Raw genomic sequence first — 22,738 nt, 5'->3', positions numbered from 1 at the left:
ATGATAGAGTTGATAGAGATGCTCTGTGGAAGGTATTAAGAATATATGGTGTGGGAGGCAAGTTGTTAGAAGCAGTGAAAAGTTTTTATCGAGGATGTAAGGCATGTGTACGTGTAGGAAGAGAGGAAAGTGATTGGTTCTCAGTGAATGTAGGTTTGCGGCAGGGGTGTGTGATGTCTCCATGGTTGTTTAATTTGTTTATGGATGGGGTTGTTAGGGACGGTAAATGCAAGAGTCTTGGAAAGAGGGGCAAGTATGAAGTCTGTTGGGGATGAGAGAGCTTGGGAAGTGAGTCAGTTGTTGTTCGCTGATGATACAGCGCTGGTGGCGGATTCATGTGAGAAACTGCAGAAGCTGGTGACGGAGTTTGGTAAAGCTGTGTGGAAGAAGAAAGTTAAGAGTAAATGTGAATAAGAGCAAGGTTATTAGGTACAGTAGGGTTGAGGGTCAAGTCAATTGGGAGGTGAGTTTGAATGGAGAAAAACTGGAGGAAGTGAAGTGTTTTAGATATCTGGGAGTGGATCTGGCAGCAGATGGAACCATGGAAGCGGAAGTGGATCATAGGGTGGGGGAGGGGGCGAAAATTCTGGGAGCCTTGAAGAATGTGTGGAAGTCGAGAACATTATCTCGGACAGCAAAAATGGGTATGTTTGAAGGAATAGTGGTTCCAACAATGTTGTATGGTTGCGAGGCGTGGGCTATGGATAGAGTTGTGCGCAGGAGGATGGATGTGCTGGAAATGAGATGTTTGAGGACAATGTGTGGTGTGAGGTGGTTTGATCGAGTAAGTAACGTAAGGGTAAGAGAGATGTGTGGAAATAAAAAGAGCGTGGTTGAGAGAGCAGAAGAGGGTGTTTTGAAATGGTTTGGGCACATGGAGAGAATGAGTGAGGAAAGATTGACCAAGAGGATATATGTGTCGGAGGTGGAGGGAACGAGGAGAAGTGGGAGACCAAATTGGAGGTGGAAAGATGGAGTGAAAAAGATTTTGTGTGATCGGGGCCTGGACATGCAGGAGGGTGAAAGGAAGGCAAGGAATAGAGTGAATTGGATCGATGTGGTATACCGGGGTTGACGTGCTGTCAGTGGATTGAATCAGGGCATGTGAAGCGTCTGGGGTAAACCATGGAAAGCTGTGTAGGTATGTATATTTGCGTGTGTGGACGTATGTATATACATGTGTATGGGGGTGGGTTGGGCCATTTCTTTCGTCTGTTTCCTTGCGCTACCTCGCAAACGCAGGAGACAGCAACAAAGTAAAAAATATATATATATATATATATATATATATACATATATATATATATATATATATATATATATATATATATATATATATATATATATATATATACCAAATACATATATTTATATATATATATATATATATATATATATATATATATATATATATATATTCTTTCTTTTAAACTATTCGCCATTTCCCGCGTTAGCGAGGTAGCGTTAAGAACAGAGGACTGGGCCTTTTTTGGAATATCCTCACCTGGCCCCCTCTGTTCCTTCTTTTGGAAAAAAAAAAAAAAAAGAAAAAAAAAAATGAGAGGGGAGGATTTCCAGCCCCCCGCTCCCTCCCCTTTTAGTCGCCTTCTACGACACGCAGGGAATACGTGGGAAGTATTCTTAATCCCCTATCCCCAGGGATAATATATATATATATATATATATATATATATATATATATATATATATATATATACACCATATATATACCACATCATTCCAGTTTACTCTAATCCTTGCACGCCTTTCACCCTCTAACATGTTCAGCCATGATCGATCAAAATCTTTTTCACTCCATCATCCCATCTCCAATTTGCTCTACCACTTCTCCTCGTTCCCCCCACCTCTGACACATATATCCTCTTTGTCAATCTTTCCTCACTCATTCTCTCTATGTCACCAAACCATTTCAAATACACCTTCTGCTCTCTCAACCACACTCTTTTTATTACCACACATCTCTCTTACACTTTCATTACCTACTCACGCCACATATTGTACTCAAACATCTCATTTCATATACATCCACCCTCCTCCGGACAACACTATCTATAGCCCACGCCTCGCAACCATATAACATTGTTGGAAACACTATTCCTTCAAACATACCAATTTTTGCTTTCTGAGATAATGTTCTCACCTTAAACACATTCTTCAACGCTCATAGAACTTTCGCCCCCTACCCAACCCTGTAACTCACTTCCACTTCCATGGATCCATCCGCTACCAAATCCACTCCTAGATATTTAAAACACTTCACTTCCTCCAGTTTTTATCCATTCAAACTTACCTCCCAAATGACTTGTCCCTCAACCCTAGAGAGCCTAATAACCTTGATCTTATTCACATTTACTCTCAGCTTCTTCCAAATACTTTACCAAACTCAGTCACCAGCTTCTGCAGTTTCTCACCCGAATCAGCCACCAGCGCTGTATCATCAGCAAACAACAACTGACTCACTTCCCAAGCCGTCTCATCCACAACGGACTGCATACTTCCCCTCTCTCCAAAACTTTTCCACTCGTCTCCCTAACAACCCCATCCATAAACAAATTAAACAACCATGGAGACATCACACACCCTTCCCACATACCAACATTCACTGAGAACCAATCACTTTCCTCTCTTCACACTCGTACACATGCCTTACATCCTCGATAAAAGCTTTTCACTGCTTCCAGCAACTTGCCCCCCTACACCATATACTCTCTATGCTTTACACAGGGCATCCCTATCAACTCTCTCATATGCCTTCTCCAGATCCATAAATGCTACATACAAATCCATTTCCTTTTCTAAGCATTTCTCACATACATTGTTCAAAGCAAACACCTGATCCACACATCGTCTACCACTTCTGAAACCACATTGCTCTTCCCCAATCTAATGCTCTATACATGCCTTGACCCTCTCAATCAATACCCTCCCATATAATTTCCCTGGAATACTCAACAAACTTATACCTCCGTAATTTGAACACTCACCTTTATCCCCTTTGTCTTTGTACAATGGCACTATGCATCCATTCTGCCAATCCTCAGGCACTTCACCATAAACCATACATACATTGAATATATATATACAGATATAGTTCTGGGAGCATTGAAAAATGTAAGGAAGTTGAGAATGTTATCTTGGAAAGCAAAAACGGGTATATTTGAAGGAATAGTGGTTCCAACAATGTTATATGGTTGCGAGGAGTGGGCTATAGATAGAGTTGTGTGGAGGAGGGTGGATGTGCTGGAAATGAGATGTTTGAGGACAATACGTGGTGTAAGGAGGTTTGATGCAGTAAGTAATGAAAGGGTAATAAAAAGAGTGTGGTTGAGAGAGCAGAAGAGGGTGTTTTGAAATGGTTTGGTCACATGGAAAGAATGAGTGAGGAAAGATTGACAAAGAGGATATATGCCTCAGAGGTGGAGGGAACGAGAAGTGGGAGACCAAATTGCAGGTGGAAAGATGGAGTGAAAACGATTCTGAGTGATCGCGGCCTGAACATGCAGGTGGGTGAAAGGTGTGGAAGGAATAGAGTGAAATGGAACGATGTGGTATACCAGGGTCAATGTGATATCAACAGATTGAACCAGGGCATGTGAAGCGTGTGGGGTAAACCATAGAAAGTTCTGTGGGGCCTGGATGTTGAAAGGGAGCTGTGGTTTCTGTGCATTATACATGATAGCTAGAGACTGAGTATGAATGAATGTGGACTTTGTTGTCTTTTCCTAGTGCTACCTCGTGCACATGCGGGTGGAGGGGGTTGTCATTTTATGTGTGGCAGGGTGGTGACGGAAATGAATAAGGGCAGACAGTATGAATTACGTACATGTGTACATATGTGCCTCTGTGTGTATATACATGTATACGTTGAGATGTATAGGTATGTATATGTGCATGTGTGGACGTGTATGTATATACATGTGTATGTGGGTGTCTTGGGCCATTCTTTCATTTGTTTCCTTGTGCTACCTCGCTAATGTGAGAGACAGCAACATAGCATGATAAAAAAAATAAAAAAATGAATATCTATATAATTTTCTGATTATACTTAGTCGTTGTCTTCCGTGTTAGCAAGGAAGCACAAGGCAACAAACAAAAGAATGGCCCAACCCACACACAAACACATGTATATACATAAATGCCCAAACAAGCACATATACACACCTATACATTTAAATATATACATAATTTTATTTTCATTTTGCTTTGTCGCTGTCTCCCGTGTTAGCGAGGTAGCACAAGGAAACAGACGAAAGAATGGCCCAACCCACTCATATACACATGTATATACATACACATCCACACACGCAAATATACATACCTATACATCTCAATGTACACATATATATACACACACAGACATGTACATATATACACATGTACATGATTCATACTGTTTGCCTTTATTTATTCCCATCGCCACCCCGCCACACATGTAATAACAACCCCTTCCCCCCTCATGTGTGCAAGGTAGCGCTAGGAAAAGACAACAAAGGCCCCATTCGTTCACACTCAGTCTCTAGCTGTCATGTAATAATGCACTGAAACCACAGCTCCCTTTCCACATCCAGGCCCAACAGAACTTTCCATGGTTTACCCCAGACGCTTCACATGCCCAGGTTCAATCCATTGACAGCACGTCGACCCTGGTATACCCCATTGTTCCAATTCACTCTATTCCTTGCACGCCTTTCACCCTCCTTCATGTTTAGGCCACGATCACTCAAAATCTTTTTCACTTCATCTTTCCACCTCCAATTTGGTCTCCCACTTCTCCTCGTTCCCTCCACCTCTGACACATATATCCTCTTGGTCAATCTTTCCTCACTCATTCTCTCCATATGACCAAACCATTTCAAAACAACCTCCTCTGCTCTCTCAACCACACTCTTTTTATTACCACACATCTCTCTTACCCTATCATTACTTACTCGATCAAACCATCTCACACCACATATTGTCCTCAAACATCTCATTTCCAGCACATCCACCCTCCGCACAACTCTATCCATAGCCCACGCCTCGCAACCATATAACATTGTTGGAACCACTATTCCTTCAAACATACCCATTTTTGCTTTCCGAGATAATGTTCTCGACTTCCAAACATTTATTACATGAAAGCTAGAGACTGAGTGTGAACAAATGTGGCCTTTGTTGTCCTTTCTTAGCACTACCTCGCACACATGAGGGGGGAGGGGGTTGTTATTCCATGTGTGGCGAGGTGGAGAGGGGAATGAATAGAGGCAGACAGTATGAATTATGTACATGTGTATAAATGTATATGTCTGTGTGTGTATATATATATATATACGTTGAGATGTATAGGTATGTGTATTTGCATGTGTGGATGTGTATGTACATACATGTGTATGTGGGTGGGTTGAGCCATTCTTTCGTCTGTTTCCTTGTGCTACCTCGCTAACGCGGGAGACAGTGACAAAGCAAAATAAATAAATAAAAAATATATACATATGACAGATTATGAAAATTACTAACCTGTGAAGCAAAATATGCAGCCTTTGCCCCATCATGACCATCAAAAACCCCATAGAGGTAAGTCCCATTTTCATGATCAAGACAGAAATGAATACTTCGATCTTCATACTCATGCTCAGAGCAAGGAGTGCCATCTTCACGGTACATCTGATTTGCAGACATACCCACTCCTGAGAAACAGATAAGACTATTAATTACATTCATGACATCATTTGATACTGTTCTCAGTGGAGAAGTAACAATACAATATTCTTTTAGAACTAAAAATTACAACTGGAGTGTACAAGTATCAGCAAACTTCAGGGAGATAAAAAGATGCTTTAGAAGGAGGTTAATAGTGTAGAAATACAAGAAAGCAAATGAGAAACGTGGTCTCAGAACGTGTGGATCAGATGTTTGCTTTGAAAAATGCAAGTGAGAAATACTCAAGAGAAGCAAGAGGATTTGTGTTTGGCATCAAGAATCTTAAGAAAGCACACAATAGTGTTGACAGATATGCTTCTGTGGAAGATGTCATGAACATATTGTGCAGGAGAAATCTATTAGAAGCAGTGAAGAAGGATGGAGTGAAAAATGCTTTAAGGGGATGGGGCATAGTAATGTTTGAGGGTGCAAGGAATACAAGAAATAGATTGAACTGGAGTGATATGGTTTAGGGGTAATGAATGCTGTCAGTGGGCTGAACCAGGGCATATGAAGTGGTCAAGAAAACCAAGGAAAGATCTATGGGGCTGAGTAATGGATGCAGGGCTCTGGTTTTGGCCCATCATACATGACAGTTAGAAAGTGGATGTTACAATGATGCCATTTCTTTGTCTGTTTCTGGTCCCACCTTACTAATGTGAGAAATAGCAGATGTTTGGATAAAAAAAATAATAACAAAATGAAAATAGACTGCAACAGATGGGTGATTATTTGTGCTTACACACCTGGCCATGAAAAAAAAAAGAGGCAAATGTTTGGGTGAAGCCGAGTGTATCAGAAGTTTTAATGCAGGAAAACGTTTATTTGTGATGGGTGATCTAAATGCAAAGGTGAGTAATGCGGCAGTTTAGGGTATATCGAGGGGCATGAGGTATTTAGTAATGTGAATGGAAATGGTGAATAGCTTGTAGAGTTGGTTTTAAAAGAGGAGCATACACAAGTGCCGTAAAACCTCTGTTATCTGAAATGCTTGGAGTAAAAGGCAGTTTCAGATAACAAAAATGCTGGTCATTCAATTTCTTTTATCAAATATATTAAATAATTCAGAAATTGCCCATCCCTCACTTTATGTGAGGGTTATATTCTGTGAAGATCTTGCACAAAGTGAAATCACATATAGAATTGGTGGATTCTACCATTACTTTCACATTATGAAGTTTCTGATGTTGAATAATCTTATCTAACCATCCTTTACTTGCTTAAGGACTTTAAACCTTCGCTGAAGGTCACTCAGGCTGTTTTTCTTCTTCATCTCATGTATAATGAGAGCATTTTCTCCATTTTCTCCTTAGACAGATTCCTAACCCTCATGGTTTCCTTGGCAGACATTGGAGGAGAGTGGATCAAAACACTCTGAATTCTCTCTGCATTCTTCTTTATGTTGTAAATGGTAGATTCACCCAGGCTGCTAGCATGCCTAAGTGCTGATATTCCCTTACAAGTATCAGCACATTGTAAGATTTTTCGCTTCATTTCTAAAGTCAAAAGAGATTCTCTTCCATTTAACTGCTGGTTCTAGGGTAGGAGAAAATGTTGTTGGACGTTTGTATGCCACAGTAACAAACACAATACAGCAAGTTGCAGGAAAATCACATTAGCAGGTAAACCCAAATCACAAAAGTAACACAGAACCATACAAAATGCTGGTAACTGTGAGACTCACCTGCTGGCAGGAACATGGCATCCTTGACCCATGACCCACATTTACTCCAACCACCAACCCTTACAAAAGTTTAGGTACACTTTCTACTGCACTGATGCTTCCTTACCAGCCTTAGTGCATCATAAGATTTGTAGCAACACTTTCGAGGTCAGAGAGGTTCCCTTCATTTAAATGCTCACCCTGGGGCTGAAGATGTTGCTGGATGTTTGGATGCTACATTTACAAACACAAACACAGCAGGTTATAGGAAAATAACTTTAGCAGGTATACCATAATCTCAAAAAGCAGCACAGATCCATACACAATGGTGGTATCTATGAAACTAACCCACTGGCAGGATCATAGCATGCTCTACTCAGGGCCCATGCTTACTCTACCCACCAACCCACACAAAAGTTTTGGTGCATTTTCTTCCAAACACACATGTTGAAATATTTTAAACAAAAAAGTCATTTTCTCCAAAACACACACTGAAATATTTTACCCATTCATAAATATCTTATCTAGAGAAAATACTAATATAAAAAAAGCAGATAAGCACTACTAAATGCCTCAATCTTCTACTGCTTATTGATGCCATAAATAGTCACCATGCTGATAGTGAAGTCCTTCATAAGTGTTGCCTTGGACTCAACTTTAGTCAGCCTCTTTGCACATCTCCATCTTCTTTACGAGTCTTAATGTATTCCTTTTGCACTTTGTGCAAGACATAGACAGCTTCAAGGAGCTGTCATGCAATAGTTGACAATGCTTGAAGAGGACTGTTGTCCACAATAGTAAACAAGGGTGCACATAATACATAAATTTGCAAACTCAGCACACAACACTATGCCAGAAGACACATGGGAGACAGTAAACAATCACCAGCGACACAAAACACTATGAAGTATTCTCATGTATCTTTTGTAGAATTACAAAATTTTTCCAGTTACTAAAAGGCTGCCAACCAAAACTGAAAAAATATATTGGTTTGAACATGTCATTGTCTCAAAATAAAGATAACAGGTTTTACTGTATTTCTATGGGAGTAGAAAAGCTGGTAAATGAGCATTACTGGATTATATGCCAAATGATAGCTGTGCAAAAGAGGGGCTTCTGGATGTGAATTTGCTGAGAGGGGCATCTGATGGAATGTATGATCATTACCTTGAGGATGTGTGGGTGAAGGTTGGTTGAGGTTTTTGGAAAAGAGGAAATTTTATGGTAGAGAAGAGAGTGGTGAAAGTAAGTCAGCTTCGAAAAGGAACATATGTAATGGAACAGCATGAGAGATTGAGTGTAAAATGGCAAAAGGTTAGAGTAAATGAAGCTGAAGTAGAGGGTTAGGAATGAGAGGTATTTAGGGAAGCAGTGCTGGTATATAAAAGTGGTGCATGTAGCATGCATAAGGTAGGTGGTGGGCAGATTAGAAAGGGTTGTGAGTGGTGGGATGATGAAAAGAATTTGCTAGAAAGAGAAAAGAGAGGCCTTTGGGCTGTACTTACAGGAAGGGAGTGGAAATTATTTAGGGATGTATGAGTAAAACCAGAAGGAGGGCAAGAGGAAAGTGCATGAGTTGAAGATGAAAGCAAATTAGAGTTGGGGTGAGCAAGTATCAGGAAACTTTAAAAGAGAATAAGATATTTTGGAAGGACGTTAATAGTGATAGGAACACAAGAGAACAAATGGGAACATCAGTGAAAGGGGCATTTTGGGAAAGGGCAACAGGTAATGATGAAAGACAGAGTGAGTATTCTGCAGGAATGTTGTATGTATTGGATGACAGGGTTATAGTGCAGGGTGTTTATGTCAGGGGGTATGTGAAGTGACTGATTCATAGAGTGTTTTCGTGAAAAGAGAAAAGGTAGAGAAAGCCTTGCATGATATGAAATGTGGTGAGTTGGCTAGTGGATGGTACTGATACTGGTTTTCTTAAGAAGGGGGTTATTTGTGTTGTTGACAGTTTGTCAAGATTTTTAATGTATGTATGGATCATGTATAGTGCTACTGTACAAGACAAGGGTGGGGTGGAGGGACAAAGGTGAGTGTTCAAACTACAAAGGCATAAATCTGTTGAATGTACCTGGTAATTTGTAAGGAACAGCAGTGACTGAGAGGGTGGAGACATATACACAGCATCAGACTGGGGAGGAACAATGTGGTTTCAGAAGTGGAAGAGGATGTGGAGCAGGTGTTTGCTTTGAAGAATGTATGTGAGAAATATTTTGAGAAACAGAAGGATTTATATGTGGCATTTATGATCTGAAAAACCAAATGATAGCACTGATAGAGATTCCTAGTAGAAGGACTTATGAATATATCATGTATGAGGAAAGCTGCAAGAAGCAGTGAGTTTTCATCGAGGGTGTAAAGCACATATAAAAGTAGGAAGAGAAAAGGGTGAATGGTTCCAGGTGAAGGATGCACTGCAGCAGGGATGTATGATGTCACCATGGCTGTTTAATTTCTTTAAGGATGGGGTGGTTAGGGAAGTAAATGCAAGAGTTTTGGAGAGAGGTGGGAGTATGTAGTCTGTAAGGGATGAGGGGGTCTGGGAAGTGAGCCTGCTGTTGTTTGCTGATGACACAGCACTAGTGGTAGATTTAAGTGAGAAATTCAAAAATATGGTGACTGAATTTGGAAGTGCGTGAGAAAGAAAAGGGCTGAAAGTAAATGTGAATGAAAGCAATGTTGTTAGATTTAGCAGGGTAGAGGGACAGGTGAGCTGAGACGTGACTTTGAATGGAAAACATTTGGAAGAAGTGAAGTGTTTTAGATACACTGGTGGACACTGCAACAAATGGAACCATGGCAGCAGAAATGAGTCATAAGGTGGATGGGGGGGGGAGGTGTCAAAGGTTCTGGGAATGCTGAGAAAGCACAACTACTAAGGCAGCAGTTGTGGAAATGTGTCAGGAAGTGAGCACCTAACTGATGAGGGTAACAATGAAAGTGAATTGCGAGAAGTAGGAGATTACTATTACTAATACACCTGGCAATGAGAAGGGTGATGAAGGGAGGTGAGTGTTTTGGTAACAGCTTACTGAGTGTGTTAGTAGTTTTGATGTGAGAGCTCAGGTATACAAGAAGGGTGATTTGAACGAAAAAGTGTGTAATACAGCATTATTCTATTTATATATATCTACCCCGGTCTAATTTCTTTGTCAAAGTCCTGGTGTTACCCAGGACCTCTTTCTAAATGCTCCTGAAGCCCAAACTTGAGCTACTTCTAGAAGTAGGGAAATATGTTCTCTCTGAAGTGAGTTCTTCAACAAACTGTACTCCCAACAATAAAGCCTCAATAAAGGTGACATTACTTGCAGTGTAACCTCAAGCAGGTGGAGTCCAACACCTAATAAGGTAAACAAAAGTATAATTGGAGGTATGGGTTACTCAGTGATGTACAGGGAAATAGTGAACAGCTTGTGGAATTATGTCCTGGAAAAAATACGAGTAAATGAGAATAATTAGTTTTAAAAAATAACATACATATGTGTACGTGGAGTAGGGAAAATAGTAAAACAGCTTCCCTGCATCAATTATTAATGCAAGAGAGAGATTCTTGGATGTAAATGTGCTGTGAGGACCAGCTGGTGGGATGTCTGATCATTGCCTGGTGGAGGAAAGTGTGAAGATTTTTAAAGGCTTTTTGAACAGGAGTAAAAGAAGTAGGTCAAAAAAAAGTGCTGAAAATAAATGACAGAAGAGAGGCTTGCATGATGAGACTGCAGGAGAGACTGAGTGAAGAATGGCTAAAGGTGAGAAAAAATGAAGCTACAGGAGTGGATGAGCAATGAGAGGTGTTTAAGGAAGCAGTGCTGGCATGTGCAAGAGATGTGCATGGTATATGGATGTTGGAGTGTGGGCAGGTGAGAAAGGGTAGTGAGTTGTGGGATGACCTAGTGCTTGTCAAAGAGAAAAGACAGTGTGTATGGATGTTACTTACAGGGAAGGAATGCGAGAGAGTGGCAGATGTAAAAGAGAAAGCAGCAGGGAGGTACAGGCCCTTAAAAAAAGGGGCATATGAAAGGTGGGGTGAATGAGTATCAACAAAATTTAGGAAGAATAAGGAAATGTTTTGGAATGAGGTTAATATTGTAAGAGAAACTAGTGAACAAATGGGAACACCAGTGAAGGGACAAATAGGGAAGTGGTGACAAAAAGAGATTGAAGAAACAGATGAAGTGAGTACCCTAAAGGACTGTTGAATGTGTCTGATGAAGGCTGGCAGATGTAAGGTGTTTGGGTTATGGAGGTATGCAAAGTGAGAGATTCATTGCTAGTGGTGTGGTGAAAAGAGAGGATTTGAAAGCCTTTTATAAGATGAAGCATGGCAAAGAGACTGGAATGGATGGTAATGCACTTGAAATTCTTAATAAAGGTGACTGAATTGTTCATTGGTTAGTTAGAATTCTACGTGTGTATATGGATAATGGTGAGATGCCTTAAGATTGACAGAATGCATATATAATTCCTCTTTATAAGGCAAGGGGAGGACAAAACGGAGTGATCAAACTGCAGACCTATAAGTCTGTCAAGTTTTCTGGTTAAGTTGTAAGGTACTGGGGTGACTGAGAGGGTACTGGCATGCAGAGACCATCAAACTATGGAAGAGCAATGAAGTTTCAAAGGTGGTAATGGATGCTTGTTAGAAATATTTAGAGAAACAAGAATTATCGGCATTATGGATCTAGAGAAAGCATAAGATTGACAGAGATGCTATGTTGAAGGTCCAACAAATACATGAAATGGGGAAAAAGTTATCGGAAGTAGAAGCAATATGGAGTTTTTATTAAGAGAATGATGCATTTGTGCAAGTAGGTAGAGGAGGTGAGTGGTTCAAGGTAAAGGGGAAGAGTGGTTTGGGAATGTCTTGGGAGTAAAGTCAGGGGTTAGTGAGAGGACAAGAGCGACGGAAGGAGTAGCACTACTCTTGAAACAGGAGTGGTGGGAGTATGTGATAGAGTGTAAGAAAGTAAACTCCAGACTGATATGGTTAAAACTGAAAGTGAATGGAGAGATATGGGTGAATATTGGTGCATATGCATCTGGGCATGAGAAGAAAGGTCATGAGAGGCAAGTGTTTTAGGAGCAGCTGAGTGAGTGTGTTAGTAGTTTTGATGCACGAGACCAGGTTATAGTGATGGGTGATTTGGACACAAAGGTAAGTAATGTGGCAATTGAGGGAATAATTGGTATACATGGGGTGTTCAGTGTTGTAAATGGAAATGGTGAAGAGCTTGTAGATTTATGTGCTGAAAAAGGAGTGGTCATTGGGAATGCCTGGTTTAAAAAGAGAGATATACATAAGGATACGTATGTAAGTACGAGAGATAGCCAGAGAGCATTATTGGATTACGTGTTAATTGATTCATTTTTTTTTTTCTTTCATTCATTTCAAGCTAGAAGTTTCAGTTTTCTAAATTGTTTCTTACATTTTTCATATGTATATATATGTATGTGTGTGTGTGTATATGTGCGTATGTATGTGTATGTGTGTGTATGTCTATATGTATATATATGTGTATATTATCCCTGGGGATAGGGGTGAAAGAATACTTCCCACGTATTCCTCGCGTGTCGTAGAAAGCGACTAGAGGGGACGGGAGCGGGGGGCCAGAAATCCTCCCCTCCTTGTATTAACTTTCTAAAATGGGAAACAGAAGAAGGAGTCACGCGGGGAGTGCTCATCCTCCTCGAAGGCTCAGAGTGGGGTGCCTAAATGTGTGTGGATGTAACCAAGATGTGAGAAAAGGAGAGATAGGTAGTATGTTTGAGGAAAGGAACCTGGATGTTTTGGCTCTGAGTGAAACGAAGCTCAAGGGTAAAGGGAAGAGTGGTTTGGGAATGTCTGGGGAGTAAAGTCAGGGGTTAGCGAGAGGACAAGAGCAAGGGAAGGAGTAGCAATACTCCTGAAACAGGAGTTGTGGGAGTATGTGATAGAGTGTAAGAAAGTAAATATGCAGAGAATTTTGACTTTTTTAAACAATTTTGCAATCCCTACAATTCAAAATGGCATCAAGTAATAGCGAAGCTAAAAGAAAGTGTGTGAACTGTATATTGTATTATAAAAAATATCTCATAGGTTACATTCTCAATTAAATGGGCTTTCGACACTAATGGACAACACACACACACACACACACACACACACACACACACACACACACACACACACACACACCTGATCAGTCTGTTGCATTGGGGATTTACTGTACCCACTGCATCTCCTCCTCACTCCATCACTACCTGTTATCCCTTACCCTTTGGTCCCCTTCACCAATGTCCCCACTTTTTCTCTTGTCTTTTGCACACCATTCACCTCTTTCCAAAACATCATTTTACTCTCACTAAAGTTTAATGATACTCTTTCACCCCAACTCTCATTAATCCTCTTTTTCAATCCCTGCACCTTCCTCTTGACCTCCTATCATTTTCTTTTATACATCTCTGAATCATCTGCACTCCCTTCCTTGTAAGTACCACCCAAATACCTCTCTTTTCTCTTTCACTAGCACCTTTCCTTCTTCATTCCACCACTCACAACCCTTTCTAATCTGCCCACCTCCCACCTCTTTTGCATACAATCCCTAAATACTTCCCATTCTTCACCCACTCCCCTAACTTCATTTGCTCTCACCTTCTACCCTCTATTTCTCCAGGTATTTATTCACACGACTCCTTTCCAAGCTCACTTACTCTCATCACCCTCTTCTCCCCAATACTTTCGTTTTTAGAAAATCTCTGCAAATCTTCACCCTCACTTCCACAAGATAGTAATCAGACATCCCACCAGCTGCCACTCTTGGCACATTTACATCCAAAAGTCTCTTTTACATGCCTATCAATTAATATGTAATCTAATAATGCCTTTTTGACCATTTTTCCTACTCACATACGTATACTTATATATATCTCTCTTTTTTAACCAGGCTTTCCCAATCTTTTTTCAGCACACAACTCTACAAGTTCTTCGCCATTTCAATTCATAACAATGAATACCTCATGCGCACCAAATATAGTCTCAACTGCCACATAAGTTACCTCAACCATCACAATCACCCAGTCTCATGCACTAAAACTGTTGATACACTCAGCTGCTCCCAAAACACCTGCTTTTCATGGTCTTTCTTCTCATGGCCAGGTTCATAAGCACCAAAAATCATCCATTTCTCACCATCCATTTTCAACTTTACCCTTATAAATCTAGAATTTATTTCCTTAAACTCAATCGCACACTCCCACATCTGCTTCAGAAGCAGTGCTACTCCTTCCTTAGCTCTTGTCCTCTTACCAACCCCTGACTTTACTCCCAAAACATTTCCCAGCCATTCATCTCCTTTACCTTTGAACTTCATTTCACTCAAGAGCCACAACATCCAGGTTTCTTTCCTGAAACATACAACCTATTTCTCTTCTCTTCTCATCTTGATTACATTCAGACACCTCAATCTGAGCCTTGAGGAGGATGGGCACTCCCCGCTTGACTCCTTCTGTTTCCTCTTTTAGAAACTTACAATACAAAAAGGGGAGAGTTTCCATACCCCATCCCCCCTTTTAGTGGTGATTGACAAAGGGATGGCATGTACATAGCGTTACACTGGGTATGAACACCATGGTTTCCATTGTGGTAGAGGATGTGTGGATCAGGTGTTTGCTTTGAAGAATGTATGTGAGAAATCTATGGTAATTATGGATTGGGAGAAAGCACAAAACAGAGTTGAAACAGATGCCTCATGAAACATCTTCAGAATATATGTTGGAGGAGGAAAAGCTACTGGAAGCAGTGAGAAGTTTTTATCAAGAGTGTAAGGCATGTATGAAGAGATGAGAGTGGATGAATTCAGGTAAAGGTATGTATGCAGTGATGTCACCATGCTTGTTTAATTTGTTCATGAATGGGATATTAAGGGAGGTAAATGCAAGGGTCTAGAGAGAGGGGCAAGTATGTGGTCTGTATTTGGTGAAGGGGCATGAAAAGAGGGGTAAGCATGTAGTCTCTCGATGGTGAGTGGGCCTAGAAAGTGAGTAAGTCATTATTTGCTGATGTACAGAAATGGTGGCAAACTCAAATGAGAAACTTACAAAACATCTTATTCTTCTTGAAGTTTACTAATAATCGCACACTCCAATTCTCACCTGCCCTCTTTGTCAACCCCTGCACCCTCCTCCTGACCTATTGATGCTTCCTCTTCTGTACCTCCCAATCATTTGCACTCCTTCCCTGTAAGTACCATCCATATCCCTTTCTCTTCTCTTTCACTGGTAACTTTACTTCATCCCATCACTCACTTACCTTTCTCATCTGCTCACCTCCCACTTTCCACATGCCGCATACTCCTCTTGTGCATGCCAAAACTACTTCCCCACATAACTCCCATTCCCCTTTTTTCACTTCCTCTCACCTTTTGCCATTTTACACCCAATCTTTCCTGGGATTCCTTCACACACTTCTCTTTTCAAACTCGCTTACTTTCACCATCCTCTTCTCATATATAATGCTTCTTCTTTTCCAAAAATCTGAACAAATATCCACCTTTCCCTCCACCAAGTAATGATCTAACATCTCAACAGCTGCCCCTCTCAATATTCCCATCCAAGAGTCTCTCTTTTGCACACCACTAATCAGTATGTAATCTAATAATGACTTTTCACCATATTTCCAACTCATTCATGTATACTTATTTCATGTACCTTTTTTAATCCAGATATTCCTAATCACCATTCTTTTTTCAGTACACAACTCCACTGTTCACCAATCCTATTCACCTCACTGAATACTCCATGTACCCCAGTTATACCCCACAACAGCTACATTAGTCATTGCATGAAATATGAAAGTGAGTAATGTGGCAGTTGAGGGTATGAAGGACATTACATAGGACATTCACTGTGGTGAACAAAAATGGTGAACATGTTGTGGAGTTGTGTGCTAAAAAACACTGGTGATTGGGAATGCTTAGTTTAAAAAAAGGGACATACGTAAGTATACATGGGTGAGTAAGAAATATGATTCTCAATCATCTGAAGAGCTAAGGGCTCAATCAGAACATTCATTATTAAGTATAATGAGTTACACTGACATATGAAAAAAAGCTTATTTTACTTTGAAATGGAAGGATAATGATACTGGAGTCTAAGCGAGAGATTACCAGAAAGTTTGCAGATTGGAAGACCATCTGTCCAGGTGTCATTGTTCCTAATCCCTGTCATCCCAAGAGATGTAGGTTTGATGGCTTGAGACGGCATTCTCTCTCATAAATACCTGGAATATAAACAAATATTTTACTTGTGGAGCACTGAATAAGACAGAAATACACTTAATACTATACAAAGAGACTTGTAAGAAGAAGTACCTAGAAAGAATGAGTGTAGCATGGCAAAAGGTGAGAGCAAATGATGTGTGGGGAATGAATGGGTGAGGAATGGGATGCATTTAGGGAAGTAGTGATGGCATGTGCAAAAGATGCATGTGGCATGAGAAAGATGGGAGGTGGGCAGATTAGAAAGTATAGTGAGTGGTGTGAAAAATAAGTAAAGTTGTTCGTGAAAAAGAAGAGAGGCTTTTGGACAATACTTAAAAGGAAGGAGTGCAAATGACTGGGAGATATATAAGAGAAAGTGGCAAGAGGCAAAGAGGAAGGTGCAGGGGTTGAAAAAGAGGGCAAATGAGAGTTGGGATGAGAGTATCATTAAACTTTAGGGAGACTATCAGATTGAGGAAGAGCAGAAGTGGTAGAGGATGTGTGGATTAGGTGTTTGCTTTAAAAAATGTATGAGAAATACTTAGATAAACAGATGGATTTGTATATAGCATATATAAATCTGCAGAAGGCATAGGATAGGGTGGATGGAGATGCTTTGTGGAAGGTTTTAAGAGTATATGGTGTGGGAGGTAAGTTGCTAGAAGCAGTGAAAAGTTTTTACCAAGGATGTAAGGCATATGAAGTAAGAAGGGAGGAAAGTATTTGGAACTCAGTGAATGTCGGTTTGCAGCAGGGGTGCGTGATATCTCCATGGTTGTTTAATTTGTTTATGGATGGGGTTGTTAGGGAGGTGAATGCAAGAGTTTTGGAGACAGGGGCAAGTATGCAGTCTGTCGTGGATGAGAGGGCTTGGCAAGTGAGTCAGTTGTTGTTCGCTGATGATACAGCTCTAGTGGCTGATTCGGGTGAGAAACTAGAGAAGCTGGTAACTGAGTGTGGTAAAGTGCATGAAAAAAGAAAATGTGAATAAGAGTAAGATTATTAGGTACAGTAGGGTTGAGGGACAAGTCAATTGGGAGGTAAGTTTGAATGGAGAAAAACTGGAGGAAGTTAAGTGCTTTAGATGTCTGGGAGTGGATTTGGCAGTGGATGGAACCATGGAAGCAGTGAGTCACAAGGTGGGGGAGGGGGCGAAGGTTCTGGGAGTGCTGAAGAATGTGTGGAAGGCAAGAACGTTACCTCAAAGAGCAAAAAAGGTATGTTTGAAGGAAAAGCAGTTCCAACAATGGTATATGGTTATGAGGCATGGGCTACAGATAGGGTTGTGCAGAAGGTGGATGTGTTGGAAATGAGATGTTTGAGGACAATATGTGGTGTGAGGTGGTTTGATCAAGTAAATAATGAAAGGGTAAGAGAGATGTGTGGTAATAAAAAGAGTGTGGTTGAGAGAGCAGAAGAGGGTGTATTCAAATGGTTTGGTCACATGAAGAAAATGAGTGAGGAAAGATTGACAAAGAGGATATATGTGTCAGAGGTGGAGGGAACGAGAGAAGTGGGAGACCAAATTGGAGGTGGAAGGATGGAATCAGAAAGATTTTAAGCGATCGGGGCCTGAACATGTAAGGAGGGTGAAAGGCATGCAAGGAATAGAGTGAATTGGAACGATGTGGTATACCGGGGTTGACGTGCAGTCAGTGGATTGAAAAAGGGTTTGTGAAATGTCTGGGGTAAACCATGGAAAGTTTTGTGGGGCCTGGTTGTGGAAAGGGAGCTGTGGTTTTGGTGCATTACACATGACAGCTAGAGACTGAGTGTGAACGAAAGTGGCCTTTGTTGTCTTTTCCTAGCGCTACCTTGCACGCATGCAGAGGGAAGGGGGTGCCATTTCATGTGTGACGGGGTGGCAGCGGGAATGGATAAAGGGAGCATGTATGAATATGTACATGTGTGTATATGTATATGTCTGTGTACGCATATGCATGTATACGTTGAAATGTGTTTTATTATTATACTTTGTCGCTGTCTCCTGCATTAGCGAGTTAGCGCAAGGAAACATACGAAAGAATGGCCCAACCCACCCACATACACATGTATGTACATAAACGCCCACACACGCACATATACAATATACCCATACATTTCAATGTAAACATATATATACATATGCATCTACATATATACACCTCTAAGTCTAACACATATATCCTCTTTGTCAGTCTTTCCTCACTCATTCTCTCCATCAGACCAAACCATTTCAACACACCCTCTTCTGCCCTCTCAACCACACTCCAAACACATTACCCATTTCCCACTTTAGTGAGGTAGCATTAAACGAGACTTTGAGGGAAAATCCTCACTTAGCCCCTTTCTCTGTTCCTTCTTTTGGAAAGTATAAACATCTCCCAGTCATTTGCACTACTTCCTTACAAGTATCATCCAATCACATCTCTTTTCTCCTTCAATAAAATCTTTACTTCTTCATCCCACCACACACTACCCTTTCTGATCAGCCCAAGTCCCACCTTTCTCATGCCACATGCATCTTTTGTGCATGCCATAACTGCTTCCCTACATACATCCCATACCTCACCCACTCCCCACACTTCATTTTGCCATTCTACTCTCAATCTCTCCTTGTACTTTCTCACACAAGTCTTTTACAAGCTCACTTACTCTCACCAGTCTCTTCCCCTAACATTTTCTCTTCTTTTCTGGAAACCTCTACAAGTCTTCATCTTCACCTCCACAAGATAGTTATAACACATCCCTCCAGCTGCCCCCTTCAGCACATCAACATCCAACAGTCTCTCTTTTACATGCCTATCAACTAACACGTAACCCCCAAAATACCCTTTGATCATCTCTCCTACTCACATACGTATAGTCTGTATATCTCTTATTTTAAACCAGGTATTCCCAATCACCAGTCCTTTTTCAGCACACAAACCAACAAGCTCTTCACCATTTCCATTTACAACACTGAACATTCCATGTACACCAATTATACCTTCAAATGCCACATTACTCACCTTCACATTTAAATCACCCATCATTATAATCCAATCTCGTGCATCAAAGCTCCTAACACACTCACTCAGCTGCTCCCAAGACACTTGCCTCTCATGATCTTTCTTCTCACGACCAGTTGCATAGGCACCAATAAAACAGCCATCTCCCTCCATCCACTTTCAGTTTTACCCAATCACATTACATAATCACAAACTCAAACAACTCCTGCTTGGAGTAGTGCCATTCCTTCCTTAGCTCTTGTCCTCTCACTAACCTTTGACTTTACTCCCAAGATTTTCCTAAACCACTCTTCCCCTTTACCCTTGGGCTTCATTTTACTCAGAGCCAAAACATCCAGGTTCCTTTCCTCATACACACTACATATCTCTCTTTTCTTCTCATCTTGATTACATCCACACACATTCAGACATCCCAATCTGAGCCTTTGAGGAGGATGAGCACTCCCAGTTTGACTCCTTCTGTTTCCCTTTTTAGAAATTTAAATATAAGGATGGTGAGGGTAGGAGGGATGTTCCACCCTGAGGCAGGAGGTCTAGAGAAAGGTGCAAGAAGTGAAAAAGAGGGCAAATGAGAGTTGGGTTGAGAGAGTATCATTGAATATCACAGAGAAAAGAAAGATGCTTTGGAAAGAGGTAAATAACATGCTTAAGAAAAGAGAATAAATGGGAACAGGTAAGAACAGGTGGTGATGAAGTGAAAAGGAGATGGAATGAGTGTTTTGAAGGTTTTTTAAACGTGTTTGTTGATAGAGTGGCAGAGATAGGATGTGTTGATCAGGTGTTTGCTTTGAAGAATGTATGTGAGAAATACTTACAAAAACAGATGGATTTGTATGTAGAATTTATAGATCTAGAGAAGGCATATAATAGGGTTGAGAGAGATGCTTTCTCGAAGGTTTTAAGAGTATACAGTGTGGAAGGTAAGTTGCTAGAAGCAGTGAAAAGCTTTCACTAAGGATGTAAGGCATGTGTAAGAGTAGGAAGAGAGGAGAGTGACTGGTTCCCAGTGAACGTCTGTTTGCAGCAGGGGTGTGTGATGTCCCCATGATTGTTGAATTTCTTTATGGATGGGGTGGTTAGGGAGGTAAAAGCAAGAGCTTTGGAGCGAGGGGTGAGTATGCAGACAATTGTGGATGAGAGTGACTGAAAAGTGAGTCAGTTGTTGTTTGCCAATGACACAGCTCTAGTGGCTGATTCATTTGAGAGACTGCAGAGGTTGGTGACTGAGTTTGGAAAATTGTGGGAAAGGAGAAAGTTGACAGTAAATGTGAAGAGCAAGGTTATGAGTTTAGTACGATTGAGGGACAAGTTAATTGGGATGTAAGTTTGAATGGAGAAGAATTGGAGAAGTGAAGTGTTTTAGATATCTAGGAGAAGAATTAGCAGTGGATGGAACCATTGAAGCAGAAGTTAGTCACGGGTGGGGGAGGGGGTAAAAGTTCTGGGAGCGATGAAAAATGTGTGGAAGTAGAGAACATTATCTCAGAGAGCAAAAATGGGTATGTTTAAAAGAATAGTCGTTCCAACAATGGTATAAGGTTGCAAGGCATGGGATATAGATAGGTTTGTACAGAGGAGGGTGAATGTGTTGGAAATGAAATCTTTGAGGACAATATGTGGCACGAGGTGATTTGATCGAGTAAGTATTGAAAGGGTGAGAAAGATGTTTGGAAATAAAAAGAGTGTGGTTGGGAGAGCAGAAGAGGGTGTGTTGAAATGGTTTAGACATATGGAGAGAATGAGAGAAGATAGATTGACAAAGAGTATATTGTTTGTCAGACGTGAAGGGCACAAGAAGTGGGAGAATAAATTGGAGGTGGAAGGTTGAGAGTGAAAAAGATTTTCAGCAATCAGGGTCTGAACATAAAGGAGGGTGAGAGGTGTGGCTGGAATAAAGTGAATTGGAACGATGTGGTACATTGGGGTCACTGTGCTGTCAATGGACTGAACCATGGCATGTGAAGTGTCTGGGGTAAACCATGGAATGTTCTGTGGGGCCTGGATGTGGATAGGGAGCTGTAGTTTCGGTGCATTACACTTGACAGCTAGAGACTGAGTGTGAACGAATGGGGCCTTTTTTTTCTGTGTTCCTAGGACAACCTTGCTGAAGCGTGGGGTACTGATGCTATTTCCTGTGTGGCAGGGGAGCGACAGAAATATATGAGGACAAGCAAGTATGAATATGTACATGTATGTATATATGTATATGTCTGTGTATGAATATGCATGTATATGTTGATATATATATGTTTCTATATGTGAGTGTATAGGCCCTTAAGTATATTTAAGTGTAAATAAGAGGATGGGCCATTCTTCATATGTTTCCTGGCGCTTCCTCACCGATGCGAGAAACAGCGATTAAGTATACAAATAATAATAATAATAATAATAATAATAATAATAATAATAATAATAATAATAATAATAATATCAATAATAATGAAAATATGATAATGATAATAATAACATATACATATGGGAGACAGCAACAAAGCAAAATAAATAAGATATTAATAAATAAATAATACATATATTGGAAAGGACCACAATAATATACTAATATTCTATTTATTTCATATTTATCATACTTTGTTGCTGTCTCCTGCATTAGTAAGGTAGCGCAAGGAAACAGACGAAAGAATGACCCAACCCACCCACATTCACATGTATATACATACACGCATACACAGCACATATACATACCTATATATTTCAATGTATACATATATATATATATATATATATATATATATATACATACACAGACATGTACATATATACACATGTACATAATTCATATTTGCTGCCTTTATTCATTCCCGTCACCACCCTGCCACAATGAAATGACAACACTCCCCACCCTACACACGCACGAGGTAGCGCTAGGAAAAAACAACAAAGGCCTCATTCATTCACACTGAGTCTTTAGCTGTCATGTAAAAGGCACCGAAACAACAGCTCCCTTTCCACATCCACGCCCCACAAAACTTTCCATGGTTTACCTCAAACGCTTCACATCCCCTGGTTCAATCCATTGACAACACGTCAACCTCAATATACCACATCGTTCCAATTTACTCTATACCTTGCACGCCTTTCACCCTCCTGCATGTTCAGGCCCCAATAACTCAAAATCTTTT

General features: G+C 40.5%; 1 protein-coding gene across 2 annotated transcripts in view; it reads right to left on the bottom strand.

The window, feature by feature from the left end:
• LOC139760180 (TGF-beta-activated kinase 1 and MAP3K7-binding protein 1-like) overlaps positions 1 to 16,630 on the bottom strand; it is a 188,223-nt gene extending 171,593 nt beyond the window's left edge. For both annotated transcript variants that reach the window (XM_071683115.1, XM_071683116.1), the window contains exons 1-2: positions 16,516 to 16,630; positions 5,518 to 5,687 (exon numbers count right to left, since the gene is read on the bottom strand). In XM_071683115.1, coding sequence (XP_071539216.1) covers positions 5,518 to 5,687; positions 16,516 to 16,612 — 267 coding nt within the window. In that variant the 5' untranslated portion in view covers positions 16,613 to 16,630. The remainder of the gene's footprint in view (positions 1 to 5,517; positions 5,688 to 16,515) is intronic.
• Positions 16,631 to 22,738: the final 6,108 nt, after the last annotated feature.

This window comes from Panulirus ornatus, chromosome 35 (genome assembly GCF_036320965.1).
Source record: "Panulirus ornatus isolate Po-2019 chromosome 35, ASM3632096v1, whole genome shotgun sequence".
In the NCBI taxonomy this organism is placed as follows: domain Eukaryota; kingdom Metazoa; phylum Arthropoda; class Malacostraca; order Decapoda; family Palinuridae; genus Panulirus; species Panulirus ornatus.
This window is presented reverse-complemented; position numbering and strand designations above follow the sequence as displayed.